This window comes from Dipodomys merriami, unplaced genomic scaffold, assembly GCF_024711535.1.
Source record: "Dipodomys merriami isolate MVZ:Mamm:240054 unplaced genomic scaffold, mDipMer1.0.p SCAF_9, whole genome shotgun sequence".
NCBI classification, from domain to species: Eukaryota; Metazoa; Chordata; class Mammalia; order Rodentia; family Heteromyidae; genus Dipodomys; species Dipodomys merriami.
In genome coordinates, this window is record NW_027206512.1 from 51,227,143 (window position 1) to 51,248,689 (window position 21,547).

The 21,547-nt window shown below is 39.2% G+C and overlaps 1 protein-coding gene across 2 annotated transcripts in view; it reads right to left on the reverse strand.

Moving 5' to 3' along the window:
• The window catches only part of Tbc1d19 (TBC1 domain family member 19), a 97,544-nt gene that overhangs the window by 19,472 nt on the left and 56,525 nt on the right, over positions 1–21,547 (reverse strand). For both annotated transcript variants that reach the window (XM_070012916.1, XM_070012915.1), the window contains 2 exons: positions 9,029–9,113; positions 6,558–6,602 (listed from right to left, as the gene is read on the reverse strand). In XM_070012916.1, the coding sequence (XP_069869017.1) occupies positions 6,558–6,602; positions 9,029–9,113 (130 nt within the window). The remainder of the gene's footprint in view (positions 1–6,557; positions 6,603–9,028; positions 9,114–21,547) is intronic.

Consider the following 21,547-nt stretch of genomic DNA (forward strand, 5'->3'; position numbering starts at 1 on the left):
ACTTATTTTAAAAAAAAAAAAAAAAAAAAAAAAAAAAAAAAAGATAATGAATGTAACATAGTACAACATTTATACAAAATCAATATCCAACATGTTACTTTCCTCCCCTATCTTGCTCTCTCCTATAATCAGATTTTACTTTTCTTCCTACCAGCAAATCTTTTAAGCATAGAAACTATTCCTTATTTACCTCTATTCCCAGAGACAAGCACAGAACAAGACAGATACTTATCAAATGCTTGAATAATAAGCATACAAAACCCTAAAGAATCTGCTTCTACCATTCTTAACCTTTATTGTCTTCCCTTCTGTCGGGCCTATAATCAGGCTCTGATGAACTCTGCCTATGGTTCTACATGACATCGCAATCATCACATTATTCTGCAAGCCTTCAGCTCCTCAACCAACCTTTGGAAAAGCTCATTATCTTCTGAAAATACTGAAGAGATCATGAAAAATACCATGGTTCTCAGTGATTATTCATCTACCCACCAAATACGTACTGAGCTCTTCCTTGTCCAATTAACCAATATTTCAAAGCCTAATCTGTGGCCTCTGGAGATATTAAAATAAATATGACATTTTCTCTGCATTTATGAAACTCTTATCAGCTTTGTAATATTGTTCAGGAGTATACAGAGTGGAATTCCAAACCTTGAACCTGTCCTTAAGCAACCCGAGGAACACTGCTTTCCTATCACCATACATACCATGTGAGCCAATACCTTTTGTTTTGTTTTTGTTCTGGTACTGAGGCTTGAACTCAGGGCCAGAGTGCTATCCTTTATATATTTTTTCACGCAAGCCTGGCATTCTATCACTTGAGCCTCACTTCTAAAGAAACATTTCAATGAAAAGGTTTGTACCAGAAAGAAAGACATTATTATTACTTTTTCCATCTTCTACAATATTAAAATCTCAGAGCAAGGCCCCTAAGAAGGAAGCTCACAATGAACAAATTAGTAAACTGTAAACAGCACAAAGGGACATACATATTATGACTACTCGTGGTTAATCATGTTTTCACTACACTTTCCCCAAGTTCTGAAATCAGTAGCTGATACATAAGCATTAGTGATAAACAAGGATCATATTCCACAGTATATCTTAATTTCAATATCCTTCTAGATGTTCAACACATATTGTTAACAATGGAAATTTGAGCATTTATAACTGTAATAAAGACATAAATAAAATATTAAAGCATAAAATTTATTTCTGAATAAGTAACTAAGATATGGAATTGGAGGTGGCTTTCAATAATTCAGAATGTGAGTTCATATTCTGTGTGACTTTATCTAACTTTCTGAATCTAATTTTTATTTCTGAAAATGCAGATAAACAAAATCAAGCTCACTGGGTTGCAACTAAGCATGGAAGGTTAGCATATTTTAAGTGTGCCAGTATAATGTGTATTCCACCACAGATGCTCAATAGCTCACAGCTGTTTTATGCTTTTACAGAGAGTGTACATATTAAGTATGAGCTTAAACTTAAGAAAATGTCTCTTATTTTCTATTTCTTTCTCTCTTATTTTTTTTTGCCTGAATTACATAAGGGTATACTTCAGCTTAACCAAGATTAGCCAGGGCTTATGGCTCTAAAAGGGGCTGTATAGTCTGCTTTGTTGAGGAGGCATGAAATAAAATTCTTGCAAATAAAAGCAGGTGATCTAAGAAGCAGTGAAGAATCCATTAACACTCAGTGTGCATACCTCCTAGAACACTTCTTTGATCTCGGAGGCAGTCATGTTCTTGGCCAGTTTTTTTTCCAAATCCTTTCCTTTGCCTCTCATCACTTCAGCCTTTCAAGGGTCATGTTTCAGCCACCTGGCTACCACCCAAGAGTGTGCTTCCAACAGGCATTAGGGTGCTGGACACATCTTGGATCTGACCTCCAAGTTGCACAAGTCTGCTCTGAGTGATTGTTTTAAGATTCTGCCTTCTCTTAGGCATCAGAAAAAATTGCCTATTCTGTTTGAGTAACTGTATAAAGAGATGATTTAACATGCCTTTGCCAAAGCGCCAAATGATAAAATTGTCAACAAAAATAAGTCTTGAATTAGGTAAGACAGAAATAGCAAACAGGATCAGAAAATGACACAGTGAACATGCTTCACACTTACCAAATGTTTTCTCTACAGTATTACCACTATCTATAATGCTTACAGATGATTTACATCAACTACCTCCCTCCTCATTTTGGACTCTATAATATAATTTATTTCACTCATTTGTTGAAATACTTGTTTCCTCTATTTATTTTTATTCTATATATATTCTATATAACTATTATGTATTCTATATAACTAAAACATCAGTACAAGTAGAGATAAGACAATGGGTAAATTGCTTTTAACCATATCCATTATCTGTTTAAATTAAAACTTCAGACTATGTCCTTAATACCTTATCATAGTTAGAATTCAGTAGTTAAAATGTAAACATATATTAAATGTCAATCTAAAAATTGAACTTCAAATAACATTTATGTTTTCTATTTATGCCTGAATTTATATTTTAAGTAGATTTTTTTATTATAAATGTCACAGTGCATTGCTCTTTATCAACTTTACACCTGCAAAGAGACAAGATTATATCATTTCGTGTGTGTGTGTGTGTGTGTGTGTGTGTGTGTGTGTGTGTGTGTGTGCCACTATTAGAGCTTAAACTCAAGGACTGGACACCATTCCTTAGCTTTTTCACTCAAGGCTATTCCTCTACCACCTGACCCACATTTCCAGTTTTTTGGTGGTTAATTGGAATAAGAGTCTTATGAACTTTCCTGCCCAGGGGTAGCTTCAAACCACAGTCCCTTAGATCTCATCCCCCTAAGTAGCTAGGATTCTAGGCATGAGTCCCTGGCACCTGGCTTTGTTACTCTTTTTGGTTAGTGCTCTAGGAGGCTGTCTGGAGAGCTGTATAGGAAGCTGACAGTACTGCCTTCCTCCATAGGGGTTGGAACAATCTTCAGCCAGCTGTTCCCTGGGAGGAGAGAGAGGTAGGTGTGTGTGTGTGTGTGTGTGTGTGTGTGTGTGTGTGTGTGTGTGTGTGTGTGTTGTATATGCTGTGGGAATGGCCTCTGAGGGGTGTGTGTGCGTGCGTGCGTGCGTGTGTGTGTGTGTATATGCTGTGGGAATGGCCTCTGAGGGGGTGTGTGTGTGTGTGTGTGTGTGTGTGTGTGTGTGTGTGTGTGTGTGTGTGTGTGTGTGTGTGTGTGTGTGTGTGTGTGTGTGTGTGTGTGTGTGTGTGTGTGTGTGTGTGTGTGTGTGTGTGTGTTATGCGTTGTGGGAATGGCCTCTGGTTGACCACTGCTTCAAAGCTCTGAAACCTCTCTATCTAATGTTTTTTAGCAATTTTTTTCTACTGTATAAAAGACAAACACTATTAATAAATTAGTTTTTAGAAGTCACTTGTAATACGTCTCACCCAGATTTGTGTGTATTTTTCCTTAAAAAAAATCTTGCTTCTGTTCTTGTTCCTCTGAACTCTTCCATAGTCATTCCCTCATGCATTTATTCAGCATTGTTCACTGAACAGACTATGCATTCATGCTCCTATTTCCTGGATAAATCTATCATCAAAGCTATTAAAGTCCTGTTCTCCACTTGATCTTAGCCAAAAGTCAAGAAGCAATAAAGTCCTGTACTCCTTGGGATTGGGTTTTACTGCAGTTGCATTCTACATAACAGGCAGGTTGATGATTTAAAGGTATTAATCAGCAACTAGAGATCTGTTACTTAGATGAGTGGGGTAAGGAACTCCCAAACTCATTCCCTCCCCTCCTTAAAGCAGAGGTTAAGCTGATAGGCATGATAGAGTCAACTTTTTTGGTCACTAGAATCCGATAATCTTCTAGTAGCCAGGGGAAATCTTGGTACGAAAGCACTACAGTATTTTAACTTACTACCTCCATACACCATTCTCCAGTCTGGCAGCAGCCATGTAGCAGCCATAGTAGCTCACAATCCTGTTAGCTTGCTTGTGTGAAAAAACAAAACAACAACAAAACTTGTCCGTGTTTTGTCCTGTCTAGTAGCTACCTGAGAGTGTGGCTCCGATTTACCCTTACGACTGAAGCACCTTGCTTCAAGGTGAATTTCAAGGTGAATACACTACCTATAGCACCTGAGGAATAGGAGTAACTGAGGGGCAAGTGCTAGACAGACTGGAAAGCATGGGAAGGAGCAGTCTCAGACAGGAGCTGCATGAGAGAATAAGTGCTTCAAAAAGCTCCTGTGTACAGGATACAGAGGGATCTAGAAGAGACCTGAAAAGACCTTAGGTTTTCATCTCTGACTGGCTTTTAGGACCTGTAAAAAAAAGGACATGAAGACTAAGGTAGAGTTGTAAATGGCCTGACAAAACCTTAAAGGAGTGACTCTAAGCCAATCCATAAAATCTAGAAGAAATGTTTCTGCTTTTACTTTTGAGTTGCAGATTTAATGAAACCTCTTGTCAAATCTCTAGTTGACTTATTAAGTTGACATAATGGACACTTCAGCAGGCACACAAGACAATGAATATGATCCTTATAAGAAGAGTGAGGGAGCTAGGAAGGTGGCTCAGTGGTAGAGCGCTTGCCTTGCATGCATGAGGCCCTGGGTTCTCAGCACCACATAAGCAAAAAGAAAAAAGCCAGAAGTGGCGCTGTGGCTCAAGTGGTAGAGCGCTAGCCTTGAGCTGAAGAGCTGAGGGGCAGCGCCCAGACCCAGAGTTCAGGCCCCATGACCGGACCCAAAACAAAAAAACAGACAAAAAACCCCCCAGCAATGTCAAGATAACACAGTAAGAGATGCCCAAGGTCTCCTCACCAGGCAGTGTGTGCGCCGAGAGGCAGGCAGGGTGTTCTAGGAAGCTTCATGCTGAAGGTTATCTCTGAACTGGGCCTTGACAATGATCGGCTATGAGCTTGGGGACAGACAAAGTGATGAGGTAGAAACAGGACAGTGCTTCAATACTGTTGTGAGAGTATGTGGCTGTGTGTAAAAATAATAAAAAAAAGTTTGCTACTGATGTGAAATGAAATGGTGAAAATGAAGCTAAGAGACAGACTGGCGAGAATCAGTCTGGAGAGACCCATATTTTTGAATGTATGTATGTGCATCTGAGTGTTCATATGTATGTGTGTGTGTATGTATATATGTATGTACATATATATATGTAATATACTGAGAAGCTTGGATGTTAAGCATCCCAGAAACATTAAGAAGACTTTTAGGAAAAGAACAGTCTTCTGATTTTCACTTGAGCTGTTCAACTCATACTGATTAGTGAAAGAAGATGAGGCCATCTAGATGAAGGCTGCTCTTAGTAAGCTAGAGATGGTAGAGCCTGAAAGAGGGCAAGGTGGCAGCTATGACTAGGAAGAGAGGGTCCCAGATGTATATGGAAGATGAAACAGGTTGTGGTGACTTATTTAATGAGGGACAAAACTGAAAGGAAGCTAGCTGGCCTAACAGGTTTTAGGACCTGAGTTACTGAATAGATAATGATGGTGGGTCTTATTTTTTAATTGAGATTTTTTTTCTTCTTTTGGGGAGTAAAGAAAGAAAATATATTAAGTTGGGGCCATTTAAGCTTGACGTCACCACAGGAGAGGTGAGAAATAGAGCTAGAAATGTTAGTGTAATGAACAAATACAGACAGACTCATGAAAGAGGACGGGAGCCCCTAGGCCCTGTGGGAAAAGCAGAGAAGCGGAGTGAGAGTGAGGCATCTGAAGCAGGGCAGGAGTGCAAGGGAGGAAGGGAACGGGACACTACACTGAAAAGGTGCTGTGAAAGCAAGGAAGTTAAGCTTACTGGGTGACAAGTCAGCACACTTGCTACACCTCCCTTCTCCCAGCACTCACTACACGGCAGGCACTGTGCGAATGGTTTCCATATTGCATCTCACTTAATCTATTATCCACATGCTACCATTGATGAATCTGAAGCTCACAGAAGTCATGTAACATACCCAAGGTCATAGAGGGAGTTGGTAGAACTGGGATCTGAACCCAGGTCTGCTGGATTACAAAGCCCATGTTTTTAACTCTGCTGGGGTAAAAGAACTTTAGGATGCAACTTAACATTATCATTATTAGGACACTATATAATGCTTTCCCAAGAAGTATATCTTAAAAACTGTCTAAGCAGCTCAAAGGCATGGCTAGAACCTAAATATTAACTATGAGATCATATGATCACTTCATATAATCAAAATAAGACTACTTCAGTGGTCTTTCTTTATAATCTTTGCATTTCCTAAATGCCACGCTGGTCAAGGTGATTCATTCCATGTTGACCTTCCAACAATGTCAGGGGGAAGGTCCTATCGAACTAGTTAATGTTCTTCATAGGAAGACTCAGTGCCCTGGACTTAAGCTCAGCTTTCCCACAAATTTACTATGTCCTAAGGAAAACCAGAAAGTATATGGCTGAGCACAAACCTAGCACAAATGTAGAAAGAGTCTATAGAAGGCTTGTTTTAGGTGATAAATTAAAGTCACATTCTTAATATGAAAGTTGTAATTTTCTCACTTCCCACTAGAGGAAGCCATTGCTTTACTCTTACCATTTGGTGGATAAAAGACAGCATATTCCTCTAATCCTAGTTTTCCTGTAAGAAAGAGAGTTTCAATATGAATAAGTAAAATACAAATTTAAATTAATGCTCTGTAAGTATAGTAATAAGTAATAGAAATTTAAAAACTAGTCTATTTTATTTCATGATATGGAATTAAATCTGAAAATCCGCCAGCCCCTAATCTGCCAACATTAGCAAACTTTGAGGTGAATTAAAATCAAAATATAAACAAATGCTTTCAAGCTACTTAAAAATTTGGGAGGAATCTATTTATAAACATAAAATTACTCTGCAAATATAAACAATCCTATTTATTAACCCAGGTCCTAAACTTTGCAGAATCTTCTTAGTATTTTTAGAAATGTGCTGAGAAGTTAAAATTTAAATGTATTTTAACTATAAGATAGTCATATTTTCTAGCTCCCAAAATGGTTCATAGGACCAGAGATAGGAATATTTGAAATTATAATTGTTCTAGGAAAGCATGTTCATTGTGATCCAATGTTTAACATAGTTTTTAAAATTAGCTTTCCCCCACCATTTTTGTTGGTACTAGAGTTTGAACTCAGGACCTCACCCTTGCATGGCTTGTAATTTGTACTCTACATCAGCAGCATCTCTAGCCTGCCTTTTTGCTGGTTATTTTACAGATGGAGTCTCCTCTCCCAAACTTTCTGCTCAGGGCTGGTTTTGAACCTGGATAGGGCTGGTTTTGAACCTGGATCCTTTAGATATCAGCTTCCTAAGTAGACAGGATTGCAGGCATGAGCATTCTGCCTGAACCCAGGTCTTGTGCATATTAGGTAGTCACTCTACCTCGGAGCACCTTCCCTAGTGATACCACTTATCTTAGGTAGCTTTTATCTTGACAGTTCTTTTTTTTTTTTTGTCTTTATTTCTTCTTTGTATGGCTTTCTTTTTTTTAATTTTATTTTATTTGTGAACATACTGTACAGAGGGGTTACAATTACATGGGCAGGATAATGCGTACATTTCTTACCAAGCATTGCACCCTCCTCCTTTGGTTTACCCTTCACATCCCTTCCCAGCCTTCCCCCTCCCCCCAATCCCAATCCTTCTCCTCCCCCCCCCCCCCCCCCCGGCACCAACGTTGTAAAGCTCGTTTTGGACATGACAACTTGTACTTCTCATTGTTGCAACAGGTCCACCTGTTTGACAGTTCTTTTCAACAACACCTTTGAGTCTACTGAAATGACATTTGCACTTGCACTTGGGTTTAAAGTAACAATTTAAATTCTTTTTGTTTTTGTTAGGGGTAGTGGCAGAGAAAACATGAAGAATAAGAAGTATGAGCGGGTTAGGTTACAGTAGAGACACAACAGAGTTATCTTTGTGCTGGGTGACAATGAAATAATAAAAAATAGACATAGATTATTACATTAGGTATTTAAGAGGCAAACAAAATAAATATTAGATATAATCTCTTAGTCATGTGTTTTTGATTCCAGGCTAACACAGGAAAACAGAATATATTTACTATTTTTAAAAACAGACTTTAAGTGCTTAGAGGTTCAGTGGAGAGTATTGGTGAGTGGTAGGCTAGTTCTTCAAGGACCTATAATTGAAACATAGAGGAATGGAAACCTTTCTATATACAAGGACTATATGGTGGCTAGACAAAATATGGTACATTGTGTGATAATCAAGGAGGCTAGTTAGCTCGCTTAAACTGAGAATTAGTTGAGGGCCCTAAAACCATAGTTCAGTCCATTAGATAATCAGATTTTCAGGCCTCTATAGATTCACTTTAGAAGCAATACAACTAAGAGAGCCTCAAGTTGGGGGAAGCCTGACTCCAACCCAAGATGATGTGGGCCATTCTGGGGCACAAGTGTGTCACACTGAGGAGACACATGAGCCGCCCAAGGACCATAGACCTCGGGTAGTGAGCTTCCAGGCCTGCGTACACCACTTAACAAAGAGAAGTGGAGCTGGCTGTCAGCTACATTGACTTGGCTTTCAAGTAATGGTGAGATATTGAAGCAGTGATACCATAAGGCTGTTAGTGATGAAGAGGAGAAGAAAGCACTAATAGGTATTAGAGGGCTAATGTGCACAAATTATATCAAACTTGTGAGTGTGGTAGCACATTTTGAGGGCAGGGTTATAAAAAGCTTAGAAAATTTTTAAAGCCAATCAATGAGATAAACTTACAGTCCTAAAGGAAAAGAAAAACCAATGCAAAGAGCAAAAGCAACAACCAAGGAAACAGCAAACATGGAAGAAAAAATAGTCCCCTGAAATGCTGCTTCGAGAACCATCTGGCTGTGCTCTGGGCACTGAAGTGAGGGTGAAGGGACTAAGGGGATGGTGCTGTCACCTGGGAGAATTATGAAACAATTTAGAACTCAGGAACACCAGTATAAGATATAAACAAACATTCCTAGCACGAGTCTGTAGTTTTACAGCATACTTCCTTGATATTACTAAAATATTACCTCTTATGTAGGATTTTGGTGGTGAAGCACTGTTGTATGAAAAGTGACCCAGAACAGACGTATCCCGGGAAAAACAAAGCAATACCTGGATATAACATTGGAAAACACAAGCAGTTAACAGTTATGAAATCAGAGAATTTACTACTATGTCCTACACTGGGAGGCACAGTGATGGAATCCGTGCCATGCCTGGCAGAGGAAGGGTGCCCTCTATCGGTAGCTTCTATTTATTGTTAACAGTGCAACCACAACTGCCGAGTGCCAGTTTCCCAAGGATTTCTCACTGTTTGCCACCCAAACTTTGAATGGCAGCAGAAAATGCATACTTCTAACTATTAGTTTATTTTCTTGTGTTTTATCAGGAAAGGAGAAATACCTCGGAGAAATCTAACAGCTGAGAAATGTATAAGGATGACTGTAAGTAACCACAGTGGCCTAGAAAAATGTGGGGAGTACAGGGAGCTAGAATCAGCCTCAATACTAGAGTGTGTCCGGAGGCTGAGCAGTTTAGGGATGGAACCAAGGTGTTTAGCAGGGGTGGTGGAGGCAATGGAACAAATGCTTTCCCAATACAGCATAGAAGCTGGTTGTCCTGATCAGCAGGTAGAATGTGGCAACTCCATCTGAGAAGACACAGGAAGGGCAGAACCACAGTCAAGTTACACATTAGGATAAACTGGATTGCTGACACTAGCATAACATTTTGGAAGATGGTGATTAGTGAGAGCCAGTAAGTCTGGGTCCTAGTCTTTAGAAGAGCTGGGATTATAAAGATGTTAAAAATTTTAAAAAAAAAAAAGAACGAAAATGATTGGGAAAGGCAAAAGAAAAGGGGGGTGGGTAACAGGGATGGTGAGAGTTCATGAGTTAAGACTCACAGCAAGAGTGAATGGAATCCTTCTGTATCCAAAGGCCTAGTTCTGTTCTAAGGATAGATGATCGAGGCTGGGCATAAGTTAAACTTGGTGGTAGAAAGTGGACCAATGTGTGCCATGATTTTTCTTATGTTTTAAAAACACTCTAGAAACAATACATCTTATGATAAAATTAGAAATGCAGATAACAAAGGGTGACAAATCTATAAATCTGCCATTAATATGGGGATGTATAATTAGGACATATATAATTTCAGACTGTTTTCATACACATCTACAACGTTTTCAAATAAAAGGAAAAGCTGCAGACTATTCCACTGTACAGTCATTTATGTAACCTGTTACTGCTAAATATTGTTATTTTCATTTTCTTATAAGCAATGCTGCAGTGAGCTTTATACCTCACTCTTTATGTACACTCTTAGTTATTTCAGTTCTTAAAGCTAGACTACCTGTGGTGAAGTGCTATGGGAATTTTAGATTTAAAAGACTTTGTTCTGTTTTATTATTTACTTATTTATTTACTTACTTAGGGCCATGCCCCCTTGTTCTTGCTGTCTGTTTCTGAGATGGGGTCTTGATTACTTTGCTTGGGCTGGGGTCTAGATGTATGATTCTCCTGCTTCTGCCTCTTGAGTAGTTAGTATTATAGGCATGCATCATCATACTGGCTAAATTTAAAACTTTTAGTCACATTGCCAAGCTGGCCTCCATGGTCTCAAGAAAGATGAGTAGTAAGGTAGTACACACCTTCATCAAAACAAGTTGTCATCATCTTCTAGGTAAGAAATGATATCCTGCTTTAAGTGGCAGTGCTTTAATTACTAATTAGTTGAACACCTTTCAATTTACATTTTTGCCGTTTTCTCACTCATCATTTTAGTCCATTTTAAGATGGTTGCTTTTAAATTATCCATTTGTTTAAAATTTTCATGTATTTTTTTTTTTTTTTGGTCTGGTCATGGGGCCTGAACTCTGGGCCTGGGCGCTGTCCCTCAGCTCTTCAGCTCAAGGCTAGTGCTCTACCACTTGAGCCACAGCGCCACTTCCAGCTTTTTTCTTTTTTTGCTTATGTGGTGCTAAGGAATCGAACCCAGGGCCTCATGCATGTAAGGCAAGCGCTCTACCACTGAGCCACCTTCCCAGCCCAAAATTTTCATGTATTAATGATCCTTATTTTGGGTCTACTACATATATTTAGAAATTACATACACATATACATTTGGTTATTGAAAATTAAATGCAGGACCTCGTGCTCACTAGATATATTATCTACTACTGAGCCATACCATCAACTCCCTAAGTCTGTTCTTTACAAATGGTTTTGTCTAATAATTTAAAAACTATTTTTGACATAAACAGTTTTATATGCTCAAATCTACCACACTTTATTTCATACCTGCCTGAAAATCAACCTCTCTCTCTGTTTATGTCACACACATATTCACTTAAATTATGAAAGCACATGGTGCTGTCTATACTTCTCGTTCTCCTTTGGAAATATGTCAGTTTGTCTTTGTTGGGGTTAAGTGTGGCACTGCAACTTGCTCTTTGCTCAATGAAGTGGATATGTGTCACTTGACAATTCCAAATGGAAGCTTCAAGAACCAGAGCACAGCCACCCAGGTTACTTTTTCACAGTAAACATCAGTGCTTCAGTCACTCCACCAGCCTGGATTGTGTCATAAGGATGACACAGCTGACTTTCCATCCTACCCAGGATGGACGTTCACACAAACAAAAACAAAACTTTGTTTAAAGCCACTAAGATCTGGGATTTGTTTTACAGCATAATGTACCCACCTTGATTCAAACAGAAAATTTCACATCGTCCTCTACTACATTCCTTTTGTGGTAAAATCATTAACTCACCGGGTGCCAGTGGCTCATGTCTTTAATCCTAGCTACTCAGGAGGCTGAGATCTGAGGATTGTGTTTCAAAGCCAGCCTGGGTAGGAAAGACTCTGGTCTTCAATAAACCATTCAGAAAAACAGAAGTGGCTCTGTGGCTCAAGTGGTAGAGTGCTAGCCTTGAGCTGAAGAGCAGCGTCCAAGCCCAGAGTTCAAGCCCCACAACCAACAACACACACACACACACACACACACACACACACACACACACACACACACACACACACACACACACACACACACACACACACACACACACTCACTGGAATTTTCTTCAAGCTCGAATGGCAGCTCTACTAGTTATTAACTGATGACAGTAGGCAAGTTACTGGACTTTTTCTTGGTGTCAATTTCATCACAGATAATATGTATGTAATAATAATGCTTACATTACAGTGTATTGTGGCCATCAGTCCATAAGATGTTTAGACACTGTTCTAGTGAACTGCACTATTAAAATGTTAGCTGAAAGTGCTACATTATTACTACTAACTTTTTTCTATATTCAGATCTCTCTGCATCCAATATAGTGAATTTGGTTTTTTTTTTTTAATTTATATGGCTCATTCATCACATTTCTTTTTGGGTGGGGGGCGGGGTCTGGTCGTGGAGCCTGAACTCTGGGCTTGGACACTGTCCCTCAGCTCTTCAGCTCAAGGCTAGTGCTCTACCACTTGAGCCACAGCGCCACTTCCGGCTTTATTTCTTTTTGCTTATGTGGTGCTGAGGAATTGAACCCAGGGCCTCATGCTTGCAAGGCAAGTGCTCTACCACTGAGCCACCTTCCCAGCCCCCACATTTCTTTAACTACAAATTTTATTTCCATTTCTAAGAGAATCTTTTTGAATAATGCCTCTTCCATATTTTCTCCATTTCTACAAGACTCCTATGAGTTCTAAGACTGACATACATATATTCAAGCAGCAATGTCTTTTAATTACCTTTATCCCTCTCTACTCCATTCTGGTTGACTTGCTCAGCTTCTTAAAGATCAGTTTGCTTATTATCTTCTTTGCCTTTACTATGCACGGGGCACTTATCTAGATATGTGAAGCTTAGGATACATAAAAATAAAACTGACAAAATATTTTCCTTGTAGAGCTCGGTTTGGGTGGAAGAAGGTAATAAGCAGCAAACATAAAAAGCAATCTCAGAACATAATAAGATTTGGTGGTAAGTGCTGAGGAACAGAGAAGGAAGTTTCCATTTAGGGAGGGTGGTCAGGGTATACTTCTTTGGGAAAGTGCCATCTGATCAAAGACTTGAAAGAAATTGAGAAATGGAGCATATTAGACGTCTAGGGGAAGAATCAACAGTTGCAAAGATGCTAATGAGGTAGGAGTAGGCCTGGTATTGCAGAGAAGCAGCCTAGATGCCAGTGTGACAGAGCAGATGGACTGGGTAAGTTAGAGAGTTAGAGGACAAACCATTCAAAGCACTGTAGACGCCGGGCGCTGGTGGTTCACGCCTGTAATCCTAGCTACTCAGGAGGCTGAGATCTGAGGATCGCGGTTCAAAGCCAGCCTGGGCAGGAGAGACTGTGAGACTCCTATCTCCAATAAACCACCAGAAAACCGGAAGTGGCGCTGTAGCTCAAGTGGTAGTGCGCTCACCTTGAGCTGAAGAGCTGAGGGACAGCACCCAGGCCCAGAGTTCAAGCCCCACGACCGACCAAAAAAAAAAAAAAAGCACTGTAGTCAGTGTCTGGGTGTTGATTCTGAGAGTGACATGAGGCGCTGTTATGGGAATTTGAGCAGAGGAGTAAAATGATGTTACTGAATACCAAAATCTGAGACGACTTTGGGGTTTCCTATATCAGAGGGAACCAGCCTATGGGATAGAGGCCAATTTACCATGTTGCTTTGGAGCCCCTTCATTAGCAGTGGTCCCAGTATGTGCCAGGGGCCGCTGGGAGGTATAAAGTGCTCTAGGGGAGAAATGAGTTCAGATGGCATTTCTGTGTGGATTTCTGGTGAACTCTTTGAACAAATATGTGCGTGCTTACCTGATTTCTGTATCTGTAATATTATATTCTTTCTTAAAAAGAGCCTCAAAACTGTATAAGCTTTCGGTCTCCAAATGCTGGATTTGCCTTTGCAGAGAGTCAAGTAAGAGGAAAACTGAAAATAGAGTAGAGTCTTCAAAGAGCAGAGGGAGCACAACCAGGTCAAACGCTGTTGAGAGGACTGAGAAGTGATTGCTGGATTCAGGTACTGGTGACCTCAGCATGCACATGGCAGGCCATCACCCACAATGTTCAGTACACCTATGACATCTTTCCATACCAGCATAGAGCTGATCATTATTTTTACTGCCATGTCATATTTTATTGTATATTTATGCCACAATTTACTTTGTTTTCAGATTTATGTTTTTTTCTGACAATATCAAATTATCCCTTTATTGTTCCATGAATGGGATAGTTCCATGCAACAATAAGGATATATTTGTGGATATCTTTATATGACATATACAGAAACTTCCAAGGAATAATATTTCTCTATGAATTATAGAGAAAAGGATTATGTGTGGTCAAGCTCATGATTGCCTGATTTCATTTTCATTACATATTGTAAATGATTATTGCTCATATCTCAAAAGGTAAAGAATATCTCTAGTAGTCCAGCAATAATAAATAGGATGGTAAATGTTGATTTCACATAAATACTAGTATGTTGAGAAAATACATTTCCTTTCTATTAGATGTAACTGATTATGATGGTAAATGGAGATATTATTTAGGATAATCTAAGCCCAATACAATCACAAAGATCTTTATCAATGAAAATGAGGCCGCAAGATCAAGGTGAGAGAGATCTGAAGATGCTGTATGATGGCTCTGAGGATGGAGGAAGGGGCCATGAGCCATGGAATGCAGATGCATCCTAGGAGCTAGAAAAGACAAAGAAATAAATTCTTCTTCAGAGTCTCCAAATGCTGTTTACAGTCCTGTAAACACCTTGCCAGTAACTACATGAAACCATGTCAGACTTCTGTTTTCAGAATACTATAAAAGGATATATTTAAGTCACTAAATTTATAGTAAATCATTATGCCAAACAATAAGTTAATCAAAATTAAAAATACAATAAATAATGCAAATAAAGTACAATAGTGTAATTTATATACTTAGAAATATATTTTTATATTGCCTTAGAAAAAATTAATTCTTAAAGAAATTTCTGTATTAATTTTCCCTTGGTTTAGCGACTGGTGGGGAAGCACAGTAATTTTAGAAGAAGCTCTGTGCTTAAATATATCCCCCTAGAGTCCCTGTTGCCTTAGAAAAGACAAGCTGTCCGAGCGCGCTGTAAGGAGCAGTTCGGTGACTGTAAGGTGATAATGCCAGAGGTGGTATGTCAGACAGTACGTACTGGCTTGTCACCCTGGGGTACACACAAGTGCTGCCAACTCCTATTCTAGTTTAAGCTATTGAGTTTAAGCTACTGAGATTCTTTTTTGCTTTGGGGATTATTTTTGTCTTTTTAGGGGAGAAATAGGTGATGTCAAAAGGGAGGGAGGAAGGAAGGGTAAACAAATGTAATTATGGTATTTAGTATACATTAGGTGGAACATGTGGGCAGGAATGGGAGGTGAAAATGAGAAAAACAAAGGAAGGGGTGACACTGTCCAAAACAAAAATGTACTCATTACCTGACTTTTCAAATGGTAGCCCCTCTGTACAATACCTTAACAATAACAAATTGTATTTTAATAGAGAAACAAACAGATTGTAATTTCTCCATCCATAAGGAAATGACAACTCAACACAAAACTAGAGTATGTAATTATAAGAGGGTTAACAATTTCACCAAACCTAACTAGAAAATTTAACTTTTATTACTAATAACTTAGGTAAAAAATTTACTAGGGTGAGGTTATACCTGGTAGTAATTTACTTTGTTTAGAAAAATTATAAATTGGATGAATAAGTGTGAACTATGGGTGGTACAGCACAATTCTCTGTAAAATGTCTATATATAGCTACAAAAGATTTACTTGGGGGTCTGGGATGGTGGCTCAGTGGTAGAGCGCTTGCCTTGAGCTGAAGAGCTGAGGGACAGCGCCCAGGCCCAGAGTTCAGGCCCCTTGACTGGACCCCCAAAAAAAAAGATTTACTTGGGATGAGATTTAAAAAGGGTAAAATTGGGGCTGGGAAGGTGGCTCAGTGGTAGAGTGCTTGCCTTGCATGTATGAGCATGCATAAGCAAAAAAGAAAAAAAGCATGTATGAGCATGCATAAGCAAAAAGAAAAAAAGCCAGAAGTGGCGCTGTGGCTCAAGTAGTAGAGCGCTAGCCTGAGCTGAAGAGCTGAGGGATAGCGCCCAGGCCCAGAGTTCAGGCCCCACGACCGGACCCCCCCCCCCAAAAAAAAAATAAAAAAATTAAAGGATAAAAATTTAAAGATACAGTTTGCCATCATTCATTGTCTTCTTTCTTTTTTTTTTTTTTTTGTCCATTGTGGGACTTGAACTCTGGGCCTGGGCACTGTCCCTCAGCTCTTCAGCTCAAGGCTAGCACTCTACCACTTGAGCCATAGCGCCACTTACAGATTTCTGATGGTTTATTGGAGATAAGAGTCTCACAGACTTTCCTGCTCAGGCTGGCTTTGAACGCATTCCTCAGATCTCAGCCTCCCTAGCTAGGATTACAGGCCTGAGCCACCGGTACCCAGTCTGCCTTGATTAATTTTTGCTGTCCTATGAGGTAGAAGCCAGTGGCTTTTTAAAAATGTTTTTTATTGTAAAAATACTGTACAGAGGGGTTACAGTTACATGAGTAAGGTAAGGAATACATTTCCTATAGAGCATTGTTGCCTCCTCCTTTGTTTTTCTCCTACCATCCCTTCCTTCCCGACTTCCCCAACTACTCCTCCACACCCCCCCCCCCGCCCCACCCATGCCAAAGTTGTAAAGTTTGTTTTCAACATAGTGTTTTGTAGGCCGGGCGCTGGTGGCTCACGCCTGTAATCCTAGCTACTCAGGAGGCTGAGATCTGAGGATCGTGGTTCAAAGCCAGCCCGGGCAGGAAAGTCCATGAGACTCTTATCTCCAATAAACCACTAGAAAACTGGAAGTGGCGCTGTGGCTCAAATGGTAGAGCACTAGTCTTGAGCTGAAGAGCTGAGGGACAGTGCCCAGGCCCAGAGTTCAAGCCCCATGACCGACAAAAAAAAAAAAAAAAAACAAAAACATAGTGTTTTGTACATCTCACTGTTACAATGGGTCAACCTGTATCCCTATTTAAACATTTTGGTTTTTCCCTTCCCCTCCCCAAATTAGAAAAGTGTATATAGGGTAGAGGGAGGACTGGGTGGGGGGAGGGGAGGAATATGGGAAGGGATGGGAAGGGGAAACAACGAGGAGGCAACAATGCTTGATAAGAAATGTACTCCTTATCTTGCCCACGTAATTGTAACTCCTCTATACGGTATTCTCACAATAAAAAAAAAAAATTTTTTTTTTAAAGTGTATATATACAAGATGCAGGGAACCAACAACCAATACAGTGAAAACGGGTTATACCGCAGGGGAGGAGCATACCAAAGAAACAAGAAAATCACAGAGTACATTTTAAACACGTTAAAAACAATTGCAAGAAAGAAAAAAACATTTGTGTCCCTATCTTGGGGTTCATTTCGCTAAAACATCATCTTATATGGTCATATGTACATAGCTTTTGACCTTTTCTGCTTGTCCTAGACATATACTAACTTTCAACTGTTTACAAATAGAACATGATTGTAAAATGTATACAGTTTGGTTGTGTTTATGACTTTTTGGTTATACACCATGAAAAATAAAAGATTTACTTGGGCATAAAGCTTTCTTAAATGCACCAAAATATATTTGTGATAAATATTGCTTAGAAGTGACACTATTTCCATAATGAAAAGCATATAGGAAATGCAGATACCAACTTACTGTGCAAATATTAGGAATTCCTTTTTTCATATTTGTTTTTGCATTATTTTCTCCAAACCAATTTTGTGAATTTCAAATGCTAAAATTGTAAGACTGGCTTTTAAAAACATTCTACTCCATTTTATAATAAAAAATGGAAATTAAAAAAAATAAGACCAGGACATTCAAAAATAACCACATATATGGGGAAGTTAGGAAGTGAATGTATGTTCAGAGAAAGACCCAAGCTCAGAAAAGCAATGAATAAAAACCACAAACTAATTTTATACCTCAAATCAATCCTGGATATAGTAATAACCTACAACCATAAAATAAATAAATAGTAAACTGCCCTGCAAAAACCAGTAAATCCAAGGAGAGGAAAACACAATTTTTGAATTTATTATACTAAAATGTCTAACTTTCCATCACAATAGAAGTCACAATGCCTTAAAAAAAACCTGGAAATATAGCCCATTTAAAGGAAAACATTCAATAAAAACTGTTCTCATAAAGACTTGATGGAAAATCTACAAGATACAGACTTAAAAACAACTGTCTTAAAGATGGTCAAAAAAACTACAGGACAATGTGGAGATAGCCAACAGATGACAAATGAACAAAATGGAGATAAATACAGAGATTAAAAAAAAAAAACAACAACCAAAAAAGTAATTCTGAAGCTGAAAAGCACAATAAATAAATTGAAAAACCCATTAGAAAGATTTCATGGCAGATCTGAACAGGCAGAAAAGAGAGTAACCCAACTTGAAGACAGGGAAATGGGAATAATTGAGTTTGTGAAACAGAAACATCAGCTAGAACCTTAGGAACTAGTGAGACATTAGCAGACTGACCTCTGTATGCACTGTAGGGGAGGAAGAGAGCAGGAGAACCAGAAAATAGAGAAATAGTACTTTAGCTAAGAGTTTTTGTTCAAGATACTAGAGATAAGATAACTCTAGAAAAGGTAAGACTATCAGCTAGTAAAAGGAAAGGAAAGCCATAAAGTCCTGGAGGCTGAGTAAAGAAAGAAAGTGGAGGACGTGGTCAACTGATTTGTCAAGCAGCCAGGTAAGATGAGCAATTAGGCAGACAGTATGTCAATATAGAGCACACTTGCCCTTCATGTTGTAAGGCCCTGGTTTGGCCCCAGTTCTCATAATTAGAACTGATCAACAGATTCAGAAATGTGAAGTCACTCATGACCTTTGATGAAACAACTGGGCAAAAGTCCAACTAAGGTATGTTTGCGAGAGAGAGTGAGAGGATAAGAGAGGATAAGATGGGCTTTGAACTCTGGCCCAGAGCTCCTTTGCTCAAGGCTACCTCTTGAGCTACAGCACCACTTCCAGCTTTTTTGTGATTAATTGCAGATGAAAGTCTCACGGACTTTCCTGCCCCAGCTCCCTTCAAACTGCTATCCTCAGATGTTAGCCTCCTGAGTAGTGAGGATTACAGGCGTGAGCCACTGTTGTCAGCTTTACTGATTTTTTTAAAAAGGGTTTTTAAAAAGGGTTTTGCTGAGTAAGAAAACAGAAATGGAGAAATAGCTGGAAGGAGTATGGATCAGGAAAGATTTGTTTTAGTTTGCTTGTTGTTAACAGCATGTTTGTATACTGAGAGAACTTCAATGTCAATACCTTTAGGAGCAGGGGAAGGAATCTACTGTCCCAATGAAGATATTGCCCTATTTTAAGTGAAAGCCAGGGCAGATGGTCCACAGCAGTCAGGGAAACTGAGCTGCAGGTGAATTTGAAACTGAGGTGCAGGTAGAATGGCTGTATGTCCAGCTATGGTCAAAAGCATTGTGTAGCCACAGAACTGTAGGAGAGCTACAGTTACCAGGGTTAAGGTTTTGTTAGAGAATTTCTATCAGAAAGTGGGAGAACAAGGGAGTTAGACACTGGCAATGGCAGATCACACTACTGACATGCTTCACACTTCTTCGCTCCCATCTATACCTGCAGACCTTGCTGTAAGTCAAGTGCTCATTAACTCTATCCTGAATTGCTGGAGCTCTTCATTGCTAAGCTATTCTTACCAAACATGGAACACTCAGACTTTATGCTCATTTTTGTCTTTCCCATTCTCTTCCTAATTCTTTGCCTTAAATAACTAGACTTTCCCCAGTCACCATTGGACTCTGTCATTCCAAGAATTTGAACTGTATGAGCACAGAACATCCTTAGTTTTATAAAATGAAAATCATGTACTTGTCTTTCCTCCCAATTATCACTAAAATATGAGCTTTGAAACATTCTTAAGCCAGGCACTGGTGGCTCATGCCTGTAATCCTAGCAACTCTGGAGGCTGAGATCTGAGGTTCTCAGTTCAAAGCCAGCTGTCCATGAGACTCTGATCTCCAATTAACCACCAGAAAACTGGAAGTGGTACTGTGACTCAAAGTGGTAGAGCACTATCCTCAAACAAAAAGAGCTCAGAGAGTTCAAGCGACAAGACCAAAAAAAAAAAAAAAAAAAAAAAAGCATACTTTTGCTAGCACTTAACACACTGCCTGTATCAGAACAGACATTTGTTAATTTGATTAAAAGGACACATGAAGAAAGAATATTTGGTTGCATTGGGACTTTTCTTAACTCCATTCTTCTAACTATACGCTATATAAGCCAAGAGGTTTTAGAGGATTTTGAATAGATCTTTTTATTATATATACGTTCACTTCTGTGAATATTTACACACATTAGACAACATGTGAACTTATGTAGGTTGCAAAATGCCATTCGGTTCTACTGAAACCTGAAGAAGATATTGTCAACATCACGCAATTCATTTCTTTGTTTAATGTTTTTCTTTCACCATTTCCCTCGCATTTTAAAATGATGAGGCAGGACATTTCATTTGTATAAAATGTGCTTTGGAAGACATTCTTTTTTTTTCTTTTTCTTTTTTTTTTTTTTGCCGGCCATGGACCTGAACTAGGCGCTGTCCCTCAGATCTTCAGCTCAAGGCGAGCGCTCTACCGCTTGAGCCACAGAGCCACTTCCGGCTTTTTCTGTTTATGTGGTGCTGAGGAATCGAACCCAGGGCCTCATGCATGCAAGGCAAGCACTCTACCACTGAGCCACCTTCCCAGCCCTAAAATGTGCTTTGATAAATATTTACCTCCTTTATCTCAGGTCCCTTCTCCCCTTCCCACTGGTCCTGTTCCTCTTCCTAAACAGCCTCTGTTCTACTTTCACATCCTTTTGTTTTAAAAAATAAAACCTAGATTCTGTATATCAGAGAAAACATGCAATATTCATCCAATCTGGCTTATTTCACATGACATTCATTTATTTTGCAAATGACATAATTGCTTTATTCCTTATGGTTGAATTGTATATATACACCACATTTTCTTTATCCATTCATCTGTTGACAGGCTCCTCTTCTTCCTCTTTCTCCTTTACTAGGGGGTGTGAGTTTGCTATGTATACTTCCCACAGTAGATGGATGACAAGCGCATGCCACCACACTCAACTTCTTCCACTGAGGAGAACTCTTGCAAACACTTTTGCCCAGGCCGTCTGGAACAATGATCCTCTGGTGTCACCATTCCACATAGTTGGGATGGCAGTAACACCATGCTCAACTATTGGTTGAAAAGGGGTGTCATGAACTTTTTGCTTCTCAGTCTTAAATTGTGATCCTTCCAATTTCCACCTCCTGATTAGCTAGCATTATGTAAATAAGCTACTGTGCCTGGCTTTCCTTTACTTTTTAAAGCATGGCTTCTATTAATTATTTGAATATATTGTAATAGCTACTTTGAAGTTTTAGGTTGGTAAGTCAAACACTGTCAGCTTGTAGAAAACCTGTAGCCCTTG